General features: G+C 38.7%; 2 protein-coding genes across 7 annotated transcripts; both read left to right on the forward strand.

Annotated features, from left to right (window-relative positions):
• Window positions 1-1,069: 1,069 nt before the first annotated feature.
• On the forward strand, window positions 1,070-7,789 carry LOC143860676 (uncharacterized). 6 transcript variants are annotated; one of them, XM_077371448.1, is made up of 5 exons: window positions 1,070-1,272; window positions 4,085-4,218; window positions 4,792-4,873; window positions 4,949-5,925; window positions 6,954-7,789. In XM_077371448.1, the coding sequence occupies exons 4-5, from the start codon at window positions 4,976-4,978 to the stop codon at window positions 7,441-7,443; spliced, it is 1,440 nt and encodes a 479-aa protein (XP_077227563.1). In that variant the 5' UTR covers window positions 1,070-1,272; window positions 4,085-4,218; window positions 4,792-4,873; window positions 4,949-4,975; the 3' UTR covers window positions 7,444-7,789. The 6 variants fall into 6 exon arrangements, with proteins under 6 accessions (XP_077227563.1, XP_077227564.1, XP_077227565.1 ...); XM_077371449.1 differs by having other exon boundaries at window positions 4,792-4,848; XM_077371450.1 differs by lacking the exon at window positions 4,085-4,218.
• Window positions 7,790-12,376: 4,587 nt separating this feature from the next.
• On the forward strand, window positions 12,377-18,552 carry LOC143862651 (uncharacterized). Its single transcript, XM_077373721.1, has 4 exons — window positions 12,377-12,539; window positions 17,713-17,785; window positions 17,951-18,006; window positions 18,178-18,552. Exons 1-4 carry the CDS (start codon window positions 12,469-12,471, stop codon window positions 18,299-18,301), a joined length of 324 nt encoding a protein of 107 aa, XP_077229836.1. The 5' UTR covers window positions 12,377-12,468; the 3' UTR covers window positions 18,302-18,552.
• Window positions 18,553-18,972: the final 420 nt, after the last annotated feature.

Here is an 18,972-nt window from a genome sequence, read left to right on the forward strand (position 1 = left end):
ATTATTCAATAATAACCATTCATTTGTTGGATGGACCCCAATTTAAATAGAAAAGCATCCTCCTCACTCGGTAATCCCAACCCTTTGAACCCTAGAGGATCCTATAATGCGTTGTCGTCTAGATAACAGAGTGTTAGGGTCTTCCTATGAGGAGGATTTTTGGGGTACTTCCTACAAATGAATGGTTTCGATCACTGAATAATGTATCTTTCTTTGTTTCAAGCCTCAATAATCTAGGTCCAGTTGGCGTTGGAGGCATTCTTAGAAATGAGTTCGGTGTAACTAAATGTGCATTATCTGAGGACCCCAATAAGGCTGTTGTTCAAGGCATCAGACTGCTGGCCAAAGGTGAGTCGGACAACATTATTTTTGAGGCCTTGAGGGTGACTACTTTAATGTAAGTGGTTGGCCTCACCCATGGAGATTTTCCGAGATAGGAGATTGGATTCTAGATAGCGTGGAGGGCCTTTCGGTTCGGTTCCAACATACTCGAAGGTCAGGTTATATAGAGACTGATCGTCTTGCTTGAGCAGGAGTTGATCGTCGTCATTCACTAGAGACTTTCAACTTTTAACTCTTTTGAGTGTGTTCGGTGTATCATTTCCTTCTTTCAGCCCCTTTGGTTGGATGTCTCATCTATTTCATTAATAAAATTCCATCATTACAAAACAAAATATAGCTTCCTTTCTACTTTCTTTTAAAAAATACCTGTGCTTACGTGCGGGCACCATAAGCCCTTACAGATCGGAGGCGTCATCCTATGAGATAATTTCCGAAGAAAAGCAAGGCTCAAACAAAATGAACGGTCTATATCATCGAATAAGATTGTCTATAGATAATCTCCGCCATTCAATCATGCCCATGTCCAATTATGCCCTATCTGAGCATGTGAATTTATCAAATGGTAAAAAGATGTTTATGCACTGAGATTCAGTGTATTTTCACACAATAGATATTCCCATTTTCACACACTAATAATAAGCAGAAGTTTTTTCCTTAAAGCAACAAGGGTAGTTTGGGAAGTTTATTCCTTTAAAATATGGAAGGAAAAAAAAGTAAATAAAATACAAGAGAAAAAATAAATATTGAAGAGGCGGACATTTGTCACCTTTCTGTCTCCAAAGTCCTAGATTCGCCTCTAGATCTCTATAGAGATAAATCCGTCTGAAGATGAGGCTGAATCTTTGATCCATTAAATCCTACGAGGATTGAATTTCTCTGATTTTCTTTCATTTTATTCCTTTCCTTCAACTGCAACAGCCCTTTTATCAGGTACTTTTTCTACCAGAGATATCAAAAAAAAAAATCTTAATCTGTATAAATCGACGGTTTACCTGCTTAAATCTTGAAATTCTTTTCGTTTTTTCTTTTATAACTTGAATTTGATTTTCTTTTCTTTTTTTGAAATAAGATACGGATTTTTTGCCTCATCAGTTCTTTTTTTTTGGTTGAATTTGTGGGCTGCCTTGTTTCTAAGTTTTCTTTTTGTTTCATTTTTTAATGGGATTTTGGATTCTATGTCCGATTTTGGATTATATCTATTGGTTCTGAGATATCTTGTGAAGTAGGTTTTGGTTTTCTTAGTGAGTTTAGGGGATCTTCAGATTTGGTTTTCGTTTAATTGGTGATTATGTTGTATTGGAATTGCGTTTGGGTCTCTTGGTGAGTATGTTGGGCACTTTGATTTATATTTCATATTTTCCTAATGATAGAGGGAGTTTCCTATATGATTATTGAGAACCTACGGGTTTGTTTCAACTTTTCAGGTTTTTTTTATCTGATTCCATATTGCTTTTAGATTGAATTATAGTTGTGTACTATGATTATGGGGTTACTTGAATTTTTTATGTGTTTCCAGGTTGATGTTCCCCAATTTCAATGTCGCGAAAGATATGTCCTCCCTTACGCCCTGTTTGGGTTGCAAGAATTTTTTGAAAATGTTTGGAAAGGAAAAATATTTCTGAATAGTTCCTACATTTTTACACGTGAAAAAAGATGACTTGAATCAGTCCTATTCAATTTTTACTTAGAGAGGCCTTCAATTTATGATAATATCTCTTTAAATTAACTATAATATTATCATGTCCCTCTAAATCATGATGGCTGAAGAACGCATTTTCCGTCAGAAATGTTTTTCTTGCAATCCAAAAAGGGCCTTAATGCTAATGCTTCACCCTGCTTTCTTGGTGACTCTGAATTGGATTTGGGTTTTCCTGGAGTTGTCTTATCAGTTTAAATTAGTGGTTCCGGTGTGTGTGATGCTAAGGCATGCAGCATCTTTTGTTGGAAGAGCTTTTTGCACAGATGAGCTAGCCCTTGCATCTTTAAATCGTAGATGGAAAAAAAAAAAACGGGCATCATGATGCTGCTACACTTTGTTTTATGTCAGTCTATAAAATCGGTACTGTCATTTTAATGAGATGGTGAGGATTTATAGATGACCAAGATCACATTAACTGATTAATGAGACACACCTATGTTGGTCTCAGACATTAACACGAGGAGTCACAGTGATCCTGGAAAACCTAGCATGCTGACAATTCTGTACACTTGCATGATATTATTCTGAGATATATATTGATATGAACACTTAATCAGAAAAGCATAAGATGCAGAATTGTACACTTGCATGATATTATTCTGAGATATATATTGATATGAACACTTAATCAGAAAAGCATAAGATGCAGATAATTGAATCTAATAAAATACAATTATATTAGAACAACATAAATTCTGTTGAAGTGTTCGTATCATTACACCTATGCGTGAAATAGTATTTCTTAAAAAGTTGAATGTTTTGTTACATAGATATGATGTATGGATCCTTGACAAAGTAAAACATTTCTGGAGAGACAAAGAATAGAGTTAAGGCTTTGTCCTACTAGTGTCTAACACGTATATGTATCTGTATTCAACTTTTACAAGTAGCAGGGTGTTGTCTTGGAAATGTAGTTCTACCCAATGTTCTTAAGAAAGAGGACAAACAAATACCAAGAATTCATTGCTTTTCATTCATGCACAGTCACTTCTAAGGTGTATCTACTACATCAGAAATTCATCTCCAATCCTTCTAAATGTTGATTGCTAGATCTATGCATGAACTAAGACACTTGATTTCATGTGAAACTGATCTCGATCGTGGCTTCTGAGAAACAAATCAATGATGTGGAGTCCTTCAGAAGGATCCAAGGTTGAATGGGGTGGAAGGTGACAAACCAAGAGAGCTGAATAGGGTTGCAGATTTCTGAACAATTTGAATTCTGTTTTTATTAGAAGGGGAGGTGAGGATAGGAGGATTTTGACCCGGTTGCATAAAGAAATTTTTACTGTCCACTCTCTCTATCATCACCTAGTGTTAGGATTCCTGCTCTGTCTCAGGCATTTGCTTTTGGATGGACGGCTTGCCTAAGATTCTAACTGTTGTCCATTCGCATATCCGTAATCAGATTATTTTGAACGATTGCTTCTTGTGCCAGAGGCGGAGGAATTGGCAGACCATTTATTTATTCACTGTAGGGTTGCAAGGGAAGTTTGGTCCTTTGTCCTTTCTTTGTTTGGGTGCAATTGGGTTTTCCCAAATCGCGTTGCATTTCTGGTTGAGGGATGGACCTTTGCTCCATGGCTCCGGAGGGGATGATTCTTAGCTTTTTGGCCTTGTTTTGGGCCATTTGGAAAGAGAGGAACACCATGATTTCAATGCTAATACCAAGCCTATTCATTCCATTTGGCAGGCTATCTTCTCTTATCTGGTGGAGTGGGTGGTTGTGCTCCTCAACTTCAGGAACATTTCTCTATATTTGCATAGATCCTGGTCTATTTATGTTGCTTATTGTTTTTTCTTGGCTAGGCTTCTCATATTGCCCACAGGGTTTTTATCTATAATCTAATCTGATCATCTACTTATCTCTGTGATGTTATCTATGCAAGTGGCATATCTGGGATAATATGTCTTTCTTTTAATGTTTTTTTTTTTTTAAATATAACCAAAAAAAAGGAAAGTCTGATTGAATATATCCAGTATGGTTTTAGAAGGATGTGCATTGATATCATAACTGGACTGATGCGCGAGGGGTTCATTCAGGTGTTCAGAACCACTTCCCAGCATCCTTGCCCTTAAAGATTTTATTGGTTAGAGGAGGCACTTGAAAGCTGAATTTAGAATTGCAATCTTTCACAGTTGCGAATGGAATATGATACAAAATATGATAGCTAAAGGTATCAATCCTGACATCATCTTTGAGAAATTTGTTTGTCAATAGGACTGTAGGAGCTTAACTTGTCCATCTCATCACAGCAAATCATGGCCTGATTAAAACTATTTTAGCGTTTCGTTTGAGGAATTTCTTGATTGAAATGCTCATAATCTGGACTGTTAATCCCATCATATTTTTCATTGGCTAAATTCTACCTTAGTCCTGGAAATTCTGTTGTTCATATCTATTAACCTTTTTTTGGAGACATTTTTGTGCTCATATATTGGATTTATATGAATTCCATTGCAATTACATAATGCCATTCCTGCTTATCTTCAAGCTTAACGTGTTCAAACTTGGATTTAGGTTTAGTATGTGAGGGTGCTCAATGTGAATTTCTGTTCTCATAAGCTTTCCACTCTTGAGTTTGGTTCCTGTTAAAGGGTTTATGAGTTTCGATTAAACTGGGAACTTTTCTTTTGAAGTTCTTTGCTTTAAGTTCATATTTTAATGTGGAAGTACTAAATTCTGCAGCTCTTCAATATCTACTGGTCTATATGAAACAATTTAATTACCTGAAGCATATTACATGCAGGGTCAAGAAGAACCCTTTCTACTGTTAAAGATCTATAGTTAGAAGTTAGTTCATTTTGTAAGGATTCACAATTAACTCTCTGGTAATTTCTTTCACATTGAAATGTGTAATATACATTTAGAAAGAACAGGAATTTTAACATTTTCCTTTACTGCAGTAAAATGTATCATAGAATGATAATGTGATGGCGGCAGCAGAAGCAAGGGCTGCTTGGCAGCGTACTGCAAACCGCTGCTTTGTTCAAGAAGATGCCAAGAGAGCTCCAAAATTAGCCTGTTGCCCGTCATCATCTTCTAAAGTGCAATCTGAAGCAACCAACAGTGGTGATTCAGGGAATGGGCCTGGTCATCCTGCTACAAGTTTTATGCCTCTTAACTGGAATCCTGCAAATTCCAGTCTACCACCAGACACAAAATGGTGGCTCCAGATGCAACCCAACTTTGCATGCCAGAAAGACTTCACATATGACCAACTAAATGCTTTAGAGATTGAGCTCAAAGGCATGAGAGAAGGGGATGTAGTCACCGCCTCTGAACTTAGTGGGGAAAAACTACCAGCTGAAGAGTGTACTACTTGCTCCTCTCTGAATTCACAGTGTAGGGTGTCGGCCACTTTTGTGAAGCATGATGCTGAAGCAAGAGTGCAAGAGCTGAAGGCTGTAAACAATAATACAAAGCAGTCACTTAAGACTAAGGCTGACATGGCTGAATTCTGGTACCAGGAAGAAGAGTTAATGGATTGGGATCCCGTTGATTGGTTAGTTTCAAATCAATCAGAAAACGCCTGTTTTGACTTGGAAACCCCTTGGATGGGAGGTGACAAGATGGAACCCTGGTGGCGAACTGCTGATAAAGATGAGCTTGTTTCCTTGGTTGCACAGAAGTCACTAGAGCATATTGAGAACTGCGATCTTCCACGACCTAAAAGCATGCATGTTAGGAGAGGCCCATTTGCTTGTCTCGAGAGTTTTCCGCGTGATGGTATCTTCTCTTCATCATTAGACCAGAAGTTACAGGCTGGCCAATCCAGCCCAGTTGACTATGCACAGCTTAGTCATGCTTCTGGGAGCATGGATGGAAAGCGTTGGCCTTCCAGTGGAGGTCACTATCCATATGATTCTGAGAAACTCTCCAGGTACTGTTTAAGACATTGCATTATGTGCTGCAATGACCTTATTTTTAATGAAAAATATGCATGCACCCTTCCGGTACTCACTGTAATACATAAGCATACATATAGATAGAAGTCTTCCGAATTTTCTGGTTCCACGAATATCAGAGCCTGACTTGAGCTAATGGCTGGTCCAGACCTCTTGTCCTAACTGGATTCTGGAATGATTCTCCACAGAGCATTTTATAGTGGACCTTTTGAAGTACATTAAAGTGCTCAATTCAGATATTTAGGTTCTGCAATGATGGATTGTCTTGGGCTAACCTGGGTAAAGATTTAGTGTTGTTCTGCTATATTAAAGTCACACAAAAGTAATCAACTTCTCTCATCTTTTATCAAACATTACCTCTCTCTCTCTCTCTCTCTCTCTCTCTCTCTCTCTCTCTCTCGTGGGTAATCTCAGATTCTATGATACCTGATAACTTTTGGGAAATGATACCCCCCCTTTTAACAGTTTCTGTGAGAATGGTTCAGTGTTTGAGCATAGATTCACCCCCTTTAACGGTTTTTCTTTGTCTTTAGAACTTAATGAATAACGTTAAAGGGGGTATTTTATCCGTGAGAGGAGGGGGGGGGGGGGGGGGGGTCGTGGGGAATATCATTTCCCTAACTTTTTATCGTAGCACATTCAATTAGTTGCCTGACCTTAATTTCTGGTCACATCACGTACTTCTAGTAATCTGGTTCTGATGTCTGAATAAATACCAAAAGGGCCTGCAAATTCGGTCATTCTGAGGAATCTTAAGATAATCATGCATCATGGTCATTATATGTAAGATCTGTAAGTTGTTCTCCTTAACTGATTTGTGCTTCATTTTTTTATCTGCCAATGCTTAAGCAACACATCTGGGCTCTTTGGATATTTCAGAATCAATTTTATTTTACTTGTACGTGCTCAAAACCCATTCCAGCATTTCTATCTGCGATGATTATCTTATTTCTATGTACTTTAGTTTGGTTTAGGTTAAATTTACGGTTGTGACTTTATGCAGTGGCACCAACAGTTCAAGTACAGCAGTCAAGTATCCAACAGAAAGCAGGATGATCTCCGAGAATGATCCAAGCAGGGCTCAGCTGTTGGAAGCACTTTGCCATTCGCAGACACGTGCAAGAGAAGCCGAAAAGGCCGCCCAACAGGCCTACACTGAGAAGGAACATATCATCAAACTCTTTTTCAGACAAGCATCTCAACTCTTTGCATATAAGCAATGGATACAACTGTTACAACTAGAGACCCTGTGCCTTCAGCTCAAGAACAAGGACCATCAGATCTCTACACTATTTCCTGTTTTACCATGGATGCCATTAAAGAAGAAACTGAAGCGGTTAAGAAAGGGCGTACATAAGGTGGAAAGTAGAAAATATAGCAAACTGAAATACGGCATTTGTAGGTATGCAGTTGCGTTCGCTGTCGGGTTAAGCCTTGCTGGTGCTGGATTGCTCTTGGGTTGGACCATGGGGTGGTTGCTTCCAACTTTCTAGGGTTGATTCTGACCCAACTGTGTTATAGGCAGGTAAATCTCATTCTACCTCTGTTGGAATTTCTAATGGGTGTGAAGAGTGGGTCCTAGAGAATGTGGTGGTGGTGGTGTGTATGTTGGTTATTTACTGCCCAGAGCCCCATCTGTTTTTTTTCTTCTCTGTATATAAGGTTTAGTCCTCTGTATATAAGGTTTAGTCCTCTGTTCATATATAATGGGATGTGTCCACATGTGTAAATTCTGAGATGAGTGAACGTACTGTAAAACAATTGCTTCCTCTTTTTACCATTTATTTGATGTTGTGGGAGACCTGCTTCTCTGAAGCACCCCAATTGGCCGCTGAAAAATTGTACATGCTGGCTCTTCAATCTTTGACTCGCACGAGTCACCTCTGTTTTACCTTTGGCCGATTTCTTGTCCGAGTCTCTGTTTTTCTTAGTCAACTCAACTAAGCCTTTGTCCCAAACTAGTTGGGGTGGGCTAATGAAACCTTTAGAAAGTTTTCATGAAAAGGTTGAAAGAGTATACCCTACTCAAATTGACTAAGTCTAATCCTGACACTAGTTGGGTTTGTCTACATGATCATTTTCTTCCATTCTCTCCTATCTAAGGTCATGTACTGTTATTTTCCAAAGTCTTGCAATGGTGACTCGACTAAGATTTGCTTTTTGGCTGCATTCATGCTTTAAAACATTGTTTATGTTCCTTCTGGAATTTCAAAGCAACACTTATCTTTTGGAAACACCCGTGTATCTTACCAGATCAATGGCAAGCACAGCTAATACATGGCGTGGTACCTATCCAACCGCATATGTGAACCACACATTGATTGATTTGGAGTTTGGACCTTAAAGATACAGTAATGTTGCAAATGGGGTGTCCAATACGCCATTGGATCTGGACCCATTGGTTGCCCTGTGGTTGTCCATCAGATCAAAGGTCAAGATCAGCATGCACATATGCTACGTGGATAGTGTTCCATATCCGTTTCTCGTCCCTAACCGTAAATGGTCTTCCTAGTTTACCTCGTTGGTTACTTGTCTTAGAGCAATTATCCATGTGGGGGCCCTATCTTGGAATTGCCATGGTACAAAATTGCACCATTTAAACTATCATGAACATACATTTGATGGCCTTTAGATGGATGGTTAGTAACCATAATCAAACTTTAGATGGATGGTTAGTAACCATAATCAACTGTATGGTTTCAATTTTTATACCATGGTCCATCCATGACAGAATCCGCCATGTGGACGGTCTAGATCATTGAGCATACAGCCACGAGTATTTGGTGATTGGGCTTTAATCCCCAACACAACACTAGGGTCGTAAAATGGATCCAATTCGAATCGGATCCACTAATGTTCGTGTCATGGTCCATTTGAATCCTTCTCGGTCGGATTGTCATGGTACGTCAGTGTAAATCATTTATTTTATTGTTTAGGTGCATGGAATCAAAACCTACTATGACTAGACCTGGCAAAAAGTGACCCGGACCCGCGGGTCCACCCGTAAATTACGGGTCCGGGTCACCAATCAGTGACCCGTTTGAAATTGATCCGCGGGTCTACCCAGCCCGTCAAAACTAGGCCGGACCGGGTGGACCCGCGGGCGCCCGTAGAGAAGTACAAAAGGTTTTATTTTGGAACTTTTTTTCCCGTCATGTCATAACTTTTACTTAATCTATGTATTTTTTCCGTCCTTGTCATAACTTTTTGTTTTTCTATTTATTTTTTCCGTAATTGTCATATTTTAGAACATCTTTTCGGTTTTTTTCCCGTAATTTTTCTACTTTGGTTCCATTTTTTGGTAATTTCTCATTTAAAACTTGGGAAAATTCTTTAAAAAATGTGATTTTAACTGAAAATCTCAAAAAATGGTTGAGTTGGCTAAATTCTCAAAAAGGGGTGAAACGCATTCCAAGGCATTTTTAAAGACAAGAATGCCATTGAGTTGCTTTTCCCTCCACCTTTTTGAGAAACGTATCCCAATGCATTTCACAAACCCTATTCACCTTTTTTAGATTCTTCTTCCTCATGCCAAGTGTTGAAAGTCTAGCCTTTAGTAAAACTCCATTGTACAGCCTCCTTCTAGGATGAATTCAACTCATATTTTTCAAAATAGACTATACAGCCCATACCATAAGATGATCCAAACCGCCCAATTGATGGGCCACAACGTAAATAGGTTGTGCCCCAAAAATCATTTCCATAGGATGATTCCAACCATCCGATCTAAAGAGGGACTTAGATTATGGAAACTTCTATAGATTAGACAGTTGGGATCATCTATGGAAATAATTTTTGGGGCAGAACCTATTTATGTTGTGGCCCATCAATTGGGCAGTTTGGATCATCCTAAGGTGTGAGCTGTATAGTCCATTTTGAAAAATACGAGGTGAATTTTTCATTGCCCTTCTACAAATTGTGTTCAGTTACATAAATACTTTTGGCTTTTGACTTTGTAGTAGGGAAGACCTATATTGTTTCTTCATGAGAAAGAGTTTTTATATGGTATAAACACATATACTCCAGCATTTTTCAAAAAAGTATTGTATGGGTCACACCATAGGATGATCCAAACCGTCCATTAGATAAGCCACAATGCAAATAGGTTGTGCCTAAAAAATCATTTCCACTGAGAGATCTAATGAAATACAATGCAAATAGTATTGTACGGGTCACACCTAAAGGTCGACCTTTTTTACATTCTTCGCACAAGTGCGAATTTGCCATAATAGGCCGACCTTTATAGCATATGTACAAACAGGTGGGAATTTGCCTTGAAAGGTCGACTTCACCATTTGACTAAACAGGTAGGAAGACCAATTACAGGTCGACCTTTCCACCATTCCGTTAAACAGGTGTAAAACATGTGAAAATGTCGACCTTTCCACCATTCTGTCATATAAGTGTTCATAAATTCATTGCAACATTGACACCCAATGAAGTACTATTAGATTGTGTGAAGCAATATTTCTACTATAAAACCAATATTTATACCTTTGAACCACTATTTATAGCTTGGAACCACTACATAACGGTAAATAGTGGTTCCTAGGTATAATTAGTGGTTCATTAGTATAATTAGTGGTTCCTCGGTATAATGAGTGCTTATGAGTGTTTAAAACCCTATAAATACAGTCATTATCACAAGTATTAGGCAATCTAAACTATGAACCACCGTAACATCCAAGTGTTTAGAAAACTATTTAACCCATTGTTCATAAATTCATTGAACATTGACACCCAATGAAGTACTATTAGATTGTGTGAAGCAATATTTCTACTCTGGACCACTATTTATACCTTGGACTAGGTATAATTAGTGGTTCCTAAGTATAATTAGTATTTCCTAGGTATAATGAGTACTTCTGAGTGTTTAAAACCATATAAATACAGTCATTCTCATAAGTATTATGCCATCTAAACTATGAACCACAATAACATCCGAGTGTTTAGAAAACTATTTAACTAATTGTTCATAAATTCATTGCAACATTGACACCCAATGAAGCACTATTAGATTGTGTGAAGCAATATTTCTACTCTGGAACTACTATTTATACATTGGAACTACTATTTATACCTTAGAACCACTACATACTAGGTATAATTAGTAGTTCCTAGGTATAATGAGTGTTTTTAGTGTTTAAAACCCTATAAATACGGTCATTCTCACAAGTATTAGGCCATCTAAACTATGAACCACCATAACATCCGAGTGTTTAGAAAACTATTTAACCCATTATTCATAAATTCATTGCAACATTGACACTCAATGAAGTACTATTAGATAGTGTGAAGCAATATTTCTACTCTGGAACCACTATTTATACCTTGGAACTACATAATGGTAAATAGTGGTTCCTAGGTATAATTAGTGGTTCCTAAGTATAATTAGTGGTTCCTAGGTATAATGAGTGCTTCTAAGTGTTTAAAACCCTATAAATACAGTCATTCTCACAAGTATTAGGCCATCTAAACTATGAACCACCATAACATCAAAGTGACAATACACCATACATCCAAGTATTAGGCCATCTAAACAATACAACATAGCATTGTAAAGAGGATGATGACAATAACAAATGCCTAACAAAACCATAACAAATCCCTAACAAATAAACAAGATGATGATAATACACCATAGCATTGTAAGGAACATGTTAAACCTATGCAAATGTATCACAATGGATCTACTTGAGAAGCTTAGGTTTGATAGCCAAAGAAAAATAAAAGATCCAATAAAATCTACACTTTAGGAGAGGGGAGTTTCACCTCTCTGCAATGGAATTTCGTTTGGGTTTTTTACAAAGACAATGGAGTTTGATTTTGGCATAGGGAAGAAGAAAGTAAAAATGTCAAAATGTTAGGTGAAATTAATTGGGATTTGTTGCTTACTTTTTTGGAGGGAAAACCAACACAGGGGCATTTTTGTCCAAAAACACTCATTGGGATGCATTTCGCCCCTTTTTGAGAAATTAGCCAACTTAACCATTTTTTTAGAATTTCAAATAAAAATCATTTTTTTTTTGAGAATTTTCCCATATTTAGTACCCATGATTATTATTTATTGCTATTATTTGTTGCTAACCGCCTTTTCACAAATCTACTTTTTCCAAATCTTTGCAGTTTGAACCACACGACAATAAGACAAATCTCTCAAACAGTCAACATAAATGGTTGGCGTGGCTAGCAAATCCCCCTACAAATAAAAAAATCTTTAAAAATATGTCAAATATCCGAGTGGCCCGCTGGTCGACCCGGCCCGTTTGACCTGGACCTTACGGGCCGGGTCAAAACCGGTCCGGCCCGCCCGTTTGCCAGGTCTAATTATGACATCGTGGCGCATCAGATCAACGGTTCTGATTAAATGAAGGGGTACCGAGATGCACGGCGCAATTTAGCCTAGGGCAGGACTCAATGTAGACTACCACTTGCAAATTAGAGGTCGTCTTCTACCCTTTCCCTCTGCTTTTTTCTACTGTTTTTTTTTTTTTTTTGGTTGTTCTCTTTCCTGGGAGATGGATTCGAGTGCCCTCGTTTCTGACATGGCAGATGGAAAATCCCTTTCTACCGAATGGGAGTTCAGCTGGTCAGTTCTTGATTTTTCTCTCTCAGTCCTTTGGGTTATTGGTTTTATAGGACTATATTAGTTTAACTTCCATTGGCTTGCCCTTTTACGAATGCATGAACTAAAGTTTTTTGTTATCTTTTCTTCTGAATCCTTAATTTGGTGAATCTGGTTCATTATCACTTTTGGGTTTTGTATGTGTTTTTTTGTTGTTGTTATTTTATGTTGATTTTGACCTCGTGGGTCCTCGGAATTTCTCTTGATTTTTTCTTCTTTTTAATTTCTTAATTTATGTGTTTTTCTTTTCATCCGTATGATAGATTATGTTTCTGCTTTTTTATCCCGAGCTTGTGGTATTTCTCCAGTTTCTCTTCATATACTTCCTTTTTGTCGTTTCAAATATCTTTGATTGAATAAGTTTCTCGGAATTCATGGGTTCTTTTACTTCTTGCATCCATTTGTGTTGTGAGGATTATTGGATCGAAAAATCAGATCAAGTAAAACAAATAGGTATTTTGAGATACCAAGAACAAAAAGTAAGAAATTCATTTTTGTTTACTTCTTTCTTCTTAATAATAAAAAGGTGAGAAAAATAATTGCTTTGGAAAGCATTTAGTAGGTTTTCAGCTGTCAAATACAATACTTTCGAGACGTTAGAATGAAATCTGCTGTTCTGTGCCTTTTTCTTTCAATGTTTTGGGTCAATGGTTTCATGGGCCTTAGAATTATTTAATCCCTGTAACAGCAATTTTCTATATTATCTCGGTCAAGGCATTTTCATGTTTTAGGTTCTCTAATAGAACATATTGCTAGTCATTCCTCTATTGTACGTGGGACAAGTTTGCAATAGAGAGAGGAAGAAGTTACTGTGCAAAAAAAGAAAAGAAAAGAAAACATACACCTTGCAAAACGTAAATTCCACTCTAATCTTTCATTCGCGTTAAAACTGTATTTATATACATCATATAACTTGGTTTATTTTTTATAACCACAACTCCTAATTCTATATAAAGTAAAACTCTTCATACTAATCTAAAGAAGTCTTATGTAAATATAACTCTTCTTAATACCTACCCATGTAAGACAAAACAAAAACTAAAGGACTCTAGAGTCGGTGGTGATTGATGTTCACAATTCCCCCCTCCCAAACACCGACTCGTACTCATCTAACCAACTATGATTCAAACCCGTCGGCACGGCCCCTCTGACGTCGTGCACGAGACAACGATGACTCTAGCACTCCCCTTCAGCATTAACTCCACTAGTCACGCTAAGTTCCCTTCGAAAATTTTCACTATCTATCAATTTGCCACTCCTTGATGTCTTTTGCATCTTCAAAGGAAGTCACCTCCTCCACCTTACAATCTTCTGATACATTACATTGTAATGTAAGTATATCTTGAGTACAAGCCAAATATGCGTACTTCGGATTCGCCTTTGGGATACGCATTGATCTCCGCTGTTTTGAAAGACTAATCTTGTGTTCTTCAAGATCTTCAAGTTGTGATAGTCGCTACTCTTCTAGTGAAGCTGGAATATCTTTTTCACACGACGGACTGCTTCCAGTCTTCCATGGACTAGAACTCTTGCTCATTGAATTGCCATTTTGTGGGGTTGCCGTCAAAATTTGATGTGGCACCTGCTGCTCTAACTCTAGCACATCTCCATCCATCTGTGAGAGATCAATTGTGCTTTTCATCTTTTGGATTGAATCTAGATTTGCTACACCATGATTTGCTATAAAAAACTCGCTTCCCATTGCTTCTTGCATCTCTTCTTGCACTCGCTTTGGAAAATGCTGCTGCTAAAATCTCGACAGGGCTTTCAGAAAGCGAACCTTGTAGAGCTAGTTCATGGGAAGATGACATGTGACCTGCGAATAAAGAAAAGCGTCGGAAAGAGGACCGGAGTTGGACTCCAGGGGACTCTCTGATGCCTAAGTCAGACTCAACAACAAGTATGAATTGAGTTATATGAGGGCTTAGGAATAAGAGAATGTGATTGTGAAGTGTGTCCCTTAGAGTTTGGTCTCCATTTTATAGAGTAGAGACCTAGGCAATCAATGAAAGTTGCCTTTTCTTGAGTCTTGCCTATTGGGCGATTTTCTCGGGATTGGTTTCCAAGTTTATCCTCTATCGCAGCTGTAATTTTTAGGGTTTCTAGTGATTCCGAAAGAGCTGCGAAATTGCCCTTTTACCCTCTCCAACCTTTGAGTCTCCAAGTGCCACATGGCAGGTCCCGATTGCATGCCAAAATTTACCCCGACACCAGCTATGATAAGGAGTACTCTGAATGATTAACACTGCCTATCCAAAAGGAGATAATTTCCATACATTTATTTTTTGTTTTCTTCCCTTTACAGCATTGCTACACATCAAATTCTTAGATAATCCTTCCGTCAATTCGTGCTATTGGGCGGCCCAGTGCACGAAGCTCCCGCCATTGCGCGGTCTGGCACCATCCGCCATCTTCATTGCTTTCCTCTCTCTCTCTCTCTCTCTCACACACACACACACACACACACACACACACACACACACACATGCGGGTCGCCGCTTTTGGTGATCCAGATCGCAAAAGAACCGCGTTTCGGGTCATGCGATCCGGATCGAAGGTCGAAGAGGGGAGAGAGGGGGGAGGGGGCGATCCAGGTAACCTTGGGTCTGGGGAGGGCTAGATGTACGCAGCTAGGGGTGGCAACGGGGCGGGTCGGGGCCGGATGTTGGGGTCCCCTTACCCTTCCCCTTTGCGGGGAATTTTCCCCCTCCCCTTCCCCTTCCCCTCTGCGGGGATGGTGGGGAATCCCCCTCCCCTCCCCGCGGGGAATATCTAATCCCCTTCCCCTTCCCCCTCCCCTTCCCCTCTCCGCATCCTTCGGGGACAAAATCCCCGCCCCGCCCCCTCTTTGGAACCCAACCAAACCAGCAAACAGAGCTTCTTTCTTCTACGTCCATTACAGACAGTATTGTGATGAATGCTATGATTCTATTCATGTGATCAACAAACAGATGGACAAAATCAGAAATGCATGGATGAGACAACAAACATAAATAACAACAGGACCTCATCTTTCAGCAATTTTCTGCATAAATTATGGAATGATAAATAGGAAATTAGCACCAGGATTACCTTCATTAACAGGCAGCCAATGTGCAAAAAGTAACTATTTCAGTAGTCACAATGAACTTTAAAAGTCCATAAGTGGGCGCTCACACACGCAAAATAATGTTCATTAGTTCATTCTGTATAGCATGTTAACCCCCAGATGAGCATGAGAAATGAGAATGGAGAAGAGAACAAAATCAACAAATGACTTATTTCTTTAATTGCAATTCAGTCTAGTGCTGACATGAAACAAATTTCTAGTAGCTAAATTTTTCTTGTTGAAAATTAAAACCTGCAATCCAACCCTAAAATTCTGTTGGCACTACGATTTTTTGATAATTGCATACACTCAGCGTCTCAGGCTCTCAGCTTGTCTTTATTATTTCAACATCTGTGAAAAGGTTATTATAGTTCCCAAAATGCTCTCAGAAGCTAATTAAAAGGAAAAGACAAGCTAAGTTTATGTTTGGGGGAATCTTGTAGCCGATCCACAGAGTTTCTAGTCGTTTTCCTTAAAAAAAACACTTAAAAATTTACAAAAAAATGGCATTGATTAGCGGGGCGTAGCGGGGCGGGGACAACTCCATCCCCTTCCCCTTCCCCTTTCAAATCGGGGAATCCCCTCCCCAAACGCGGGGGGGGGGGGGGGGGGGGGGGGGGGGCGGATCCCCTCTTTTTCGGGTGAAATTGCCAGCCCTATACGCAGCCTTACCCCTGCTTTGCAGAGAGGCTGTTTCCGTGACTCGAACCCGCGACCACCGGGTCACAACGGAGCAACCTTACCGTTGCGCCAAGGCCCGCCCTCTTGTGCTTGTAAGAATCACAAATGTGCATATTACTTTAATAGGCGGGGTTATGAACCGATTAGTTTTGGCACCTGCTGTGAATTCAATTTCTGCGCTTTGTCCAAGTGCATATAGTTGCAATGACTGCTGCTCCTTTGATATGATAAATATGCAGGTACAGTTTATTACAACAATTAGTCAGGTACATTAGTTTTGGCACCTGCTGTTTGGATGGAGGCTTATGTTTGTTTCACACACTCACACGAGAGGGAAAGAGGGAGGGAGGGAGGGATTTGAATGGTGCTTATGTTTGTTATATAACCAGCAGATTCTATAGCAAGCTCCTACCATGGGTTTTATGTTGACAACTTGACATCATATGCTGATGTCCTCTCTTGCATATGATATGTGATGACTTTCAGAACCATGATTTAATAAACTCTAATCTGCAGTTACCCTCTAACTGGTCTTGAGTCAAGTGGAGTCAGCAGAGTCTTGGAATTTGTGGTTAGTTTCTCAAAGCATCCCTTGTTAAGTCTTTCGAATTCAGAGGTTTTCTGACCTGGGTTTTCTTTTAAATTTTACTTTATTCTTTTTTGTTTTTTCTTTGTCGAGCTTTTTGCTATGCCTAGGTCCTGAATGCTTGAGTCTTGACAAGTCGAGTTGACTCATCTCGCTGTGTAAGCATATGATCAGAAGTTGTATATCCATAGGCAGTGAATTTAGGTACACGATAACACGGGAATAGAGCCTTTGTTCTCCCCTCACTAGACGGATGCTCTGTATCACTCGGACGGACACCGAGGCCATTTGCATCGTCTCTATTTACTCCATCAATGTGGGGTTACCTCTTGGAGATAACTTATTCTATTTCATGGTTATTTTTTAATATGTCCATACTCGAGAAAAGGCACTAATCAAATTTCCCAGTCCTTTTAAAACCAGTTTAGTATTTTATCTGTTTTTCATTCTTTTGTATCTTGCATTCCTTTAATTGAAACTTTTCAATGAGAAATTATATGATGAAGGGCCTTATAAACACGTACTCATCATCTCATCTTTGATATTTAATTGAACAGCAGCTCACTTTTGAGGAGCTGCTGTTGGATCAAATATCAAAGGCGGTACGTGTATCGTACCACCTTTAAGTGTTTATATGGCCTTTCATTGTATCATTTCTAACTTTTCTATATATTGCTTGATCTCCAGTAGTTGCAAGTACATAACAAAAATGCATCCATGGTATATGCAGCATTAGAAGTAGATTACAATGTCTCACATCTTGCTGATTTTTTTTTCTACAGTGACTTGGAAGTAGACTACAAGTCTGAGGAAAATGCATCCATGGTCTATGCAGCATTAGCTGTTGATAAAGAGGTGATACTTTGGAAGCTCCAAAACTTTCTCTTGGCCCATTAATAGGAGTTTATTATCCTTCATGCATTACGTATCTGATTAAGTTAATGTGAATAAGACTATGATTGGAATGCCACTTATAATCTTTGATTGGTCTGCCTATTCAAATTCCATTTTCACTTACAGTTGCAGCCAGACAAAGTGAAAAGGCAAATGTCCCATTCCAATGGAAGGCTTTCAGTGTGAGTCTTTCTTCTTGTTTGCTGGGATGGTTTTATTTCTTTCATCAATCCAAGTAAAAACTATGGTGTTTCTTATCAATAAATTAGTCTTTCTTTATGTTTATTTGTCGTTGTTACGCGCCATTTGAACTATCATCCTCGAATGTTTGATCTCCTCACTTGTTGATTCAGCCACTTTGAGGCAGTGGAGGCAAGATTTCTTCGTGCATCATTCAGCTCATTCGTAGATATTTTGATACTTGCTACAAAAACCATTGAAGAATTTGGGCTACATAAGGAATTGCAATTTGTGTAGGAAATGCATCCGAGAGCTACATCCAAACATCTGAAGCATGGGTTATCTTTATCTTGGTTCGTGGCATATTGATGGGACTTTGTGCTGATTGTAACAGTCAATGTCAAATGGCAATAAATTTACTATATGTTATTGGTAATTTTTATAGGAATTTCTATATGGTGTTTGTGTATGTACATCAGTGTTTGTGTATGGGACTTTGTGCTAATTGTAACAGTCAATGTCAAACGGCCCTTAGTTTTCGATTTGTAGTGAAATATAGCCAACATAGCTAAAATAATTTATTAATATGTAATAGTTTTCAATTTATGGATCAATGGGCCCACCTTATTTCTGTGGCGGACTAGAGAAGTTTATCTAGTCAGCTGACTAGAAACACTTTTCCCTAATATATATAGAATTTTAGTTACCTTTTGTTGACTAGATAAATTTCTCTAATATATAGAATTTTAGTTACCTTTTTTAGGGCGATGGTATTTTCACTCCCCCTCCAGTAGGCATGTGCCCACCTTTTGACGTGATTTGATTCAAAAAGCGTTAAAGTTGCCCACTGCTCACGTCAAATCATGTTATAAGGTTGGCGCATGCGAACTGCAGGGGGTGAAAATATAAGGCATTTCTCCGAACGACTGTTGCATGAGAGAGCCGCCACATATGATGAATGAATTAAA

This window comes from Tasmannia lanceolata, unplaced genomic scaffold (genome assembly GCF_043159265.1).
Source record: "Tasmannia lanceolata isolate RefF3 unplaced genomic scaffold, GAP_Taslan_0.1 ptg000037l, whole genome shotgun sequence".
Lineage (NCBI taxonomy): Eukaryota > Viridiplantae > Streptophyta > Magnoliopsida > Canellales > Winteraceae > Tasmannia > Tasmannia lanceolata.

What these genes read in the sequence shown, in the direction of transcription:
- LOC143860676 (XM_077371448.1), top strand. Translation starts at nt 4,976, where the DNA reads ATGGCGGCAGCAGAAGCAAGGGCTGCTTGGCAGCGTACTGCAAACCGC. An exon ending in GATTCTGAGAAACTCTCCAG is followed by an intron (nt 5,926 to 6,953) that starts GTACTGTTTAAG and finishes GACTTTATGCAG; the next exon opens with TGGCACCAACAGTTCAAGTA.
- LOC143862651 (XM_077373721.1), top strand. Translation starts at nt 12,469, where the DNA reads ATGGATTCGAGTGCCCTCGTTTCTGACATGGCAGATGGAAAATCCCTT. An exon ending in CATTAGCTGTTGATAAAGAG is followed by an intron (nt 17,786 to 17,950) that starts GTGATACTTTGG and finishes TTTCACTTACAG; the next exon opens with TTGCAGCCAGACAAAGTGAA. An exon ending in TCCAATGGAAGGCTTTCAGT is followed by an intron (nt 18,007 to 18,177) that starts GTGAGTCTTTCT and finishes TTGTTGATTCAG; the next exon opens with CCACTTTGAGGCAGTGGAGG.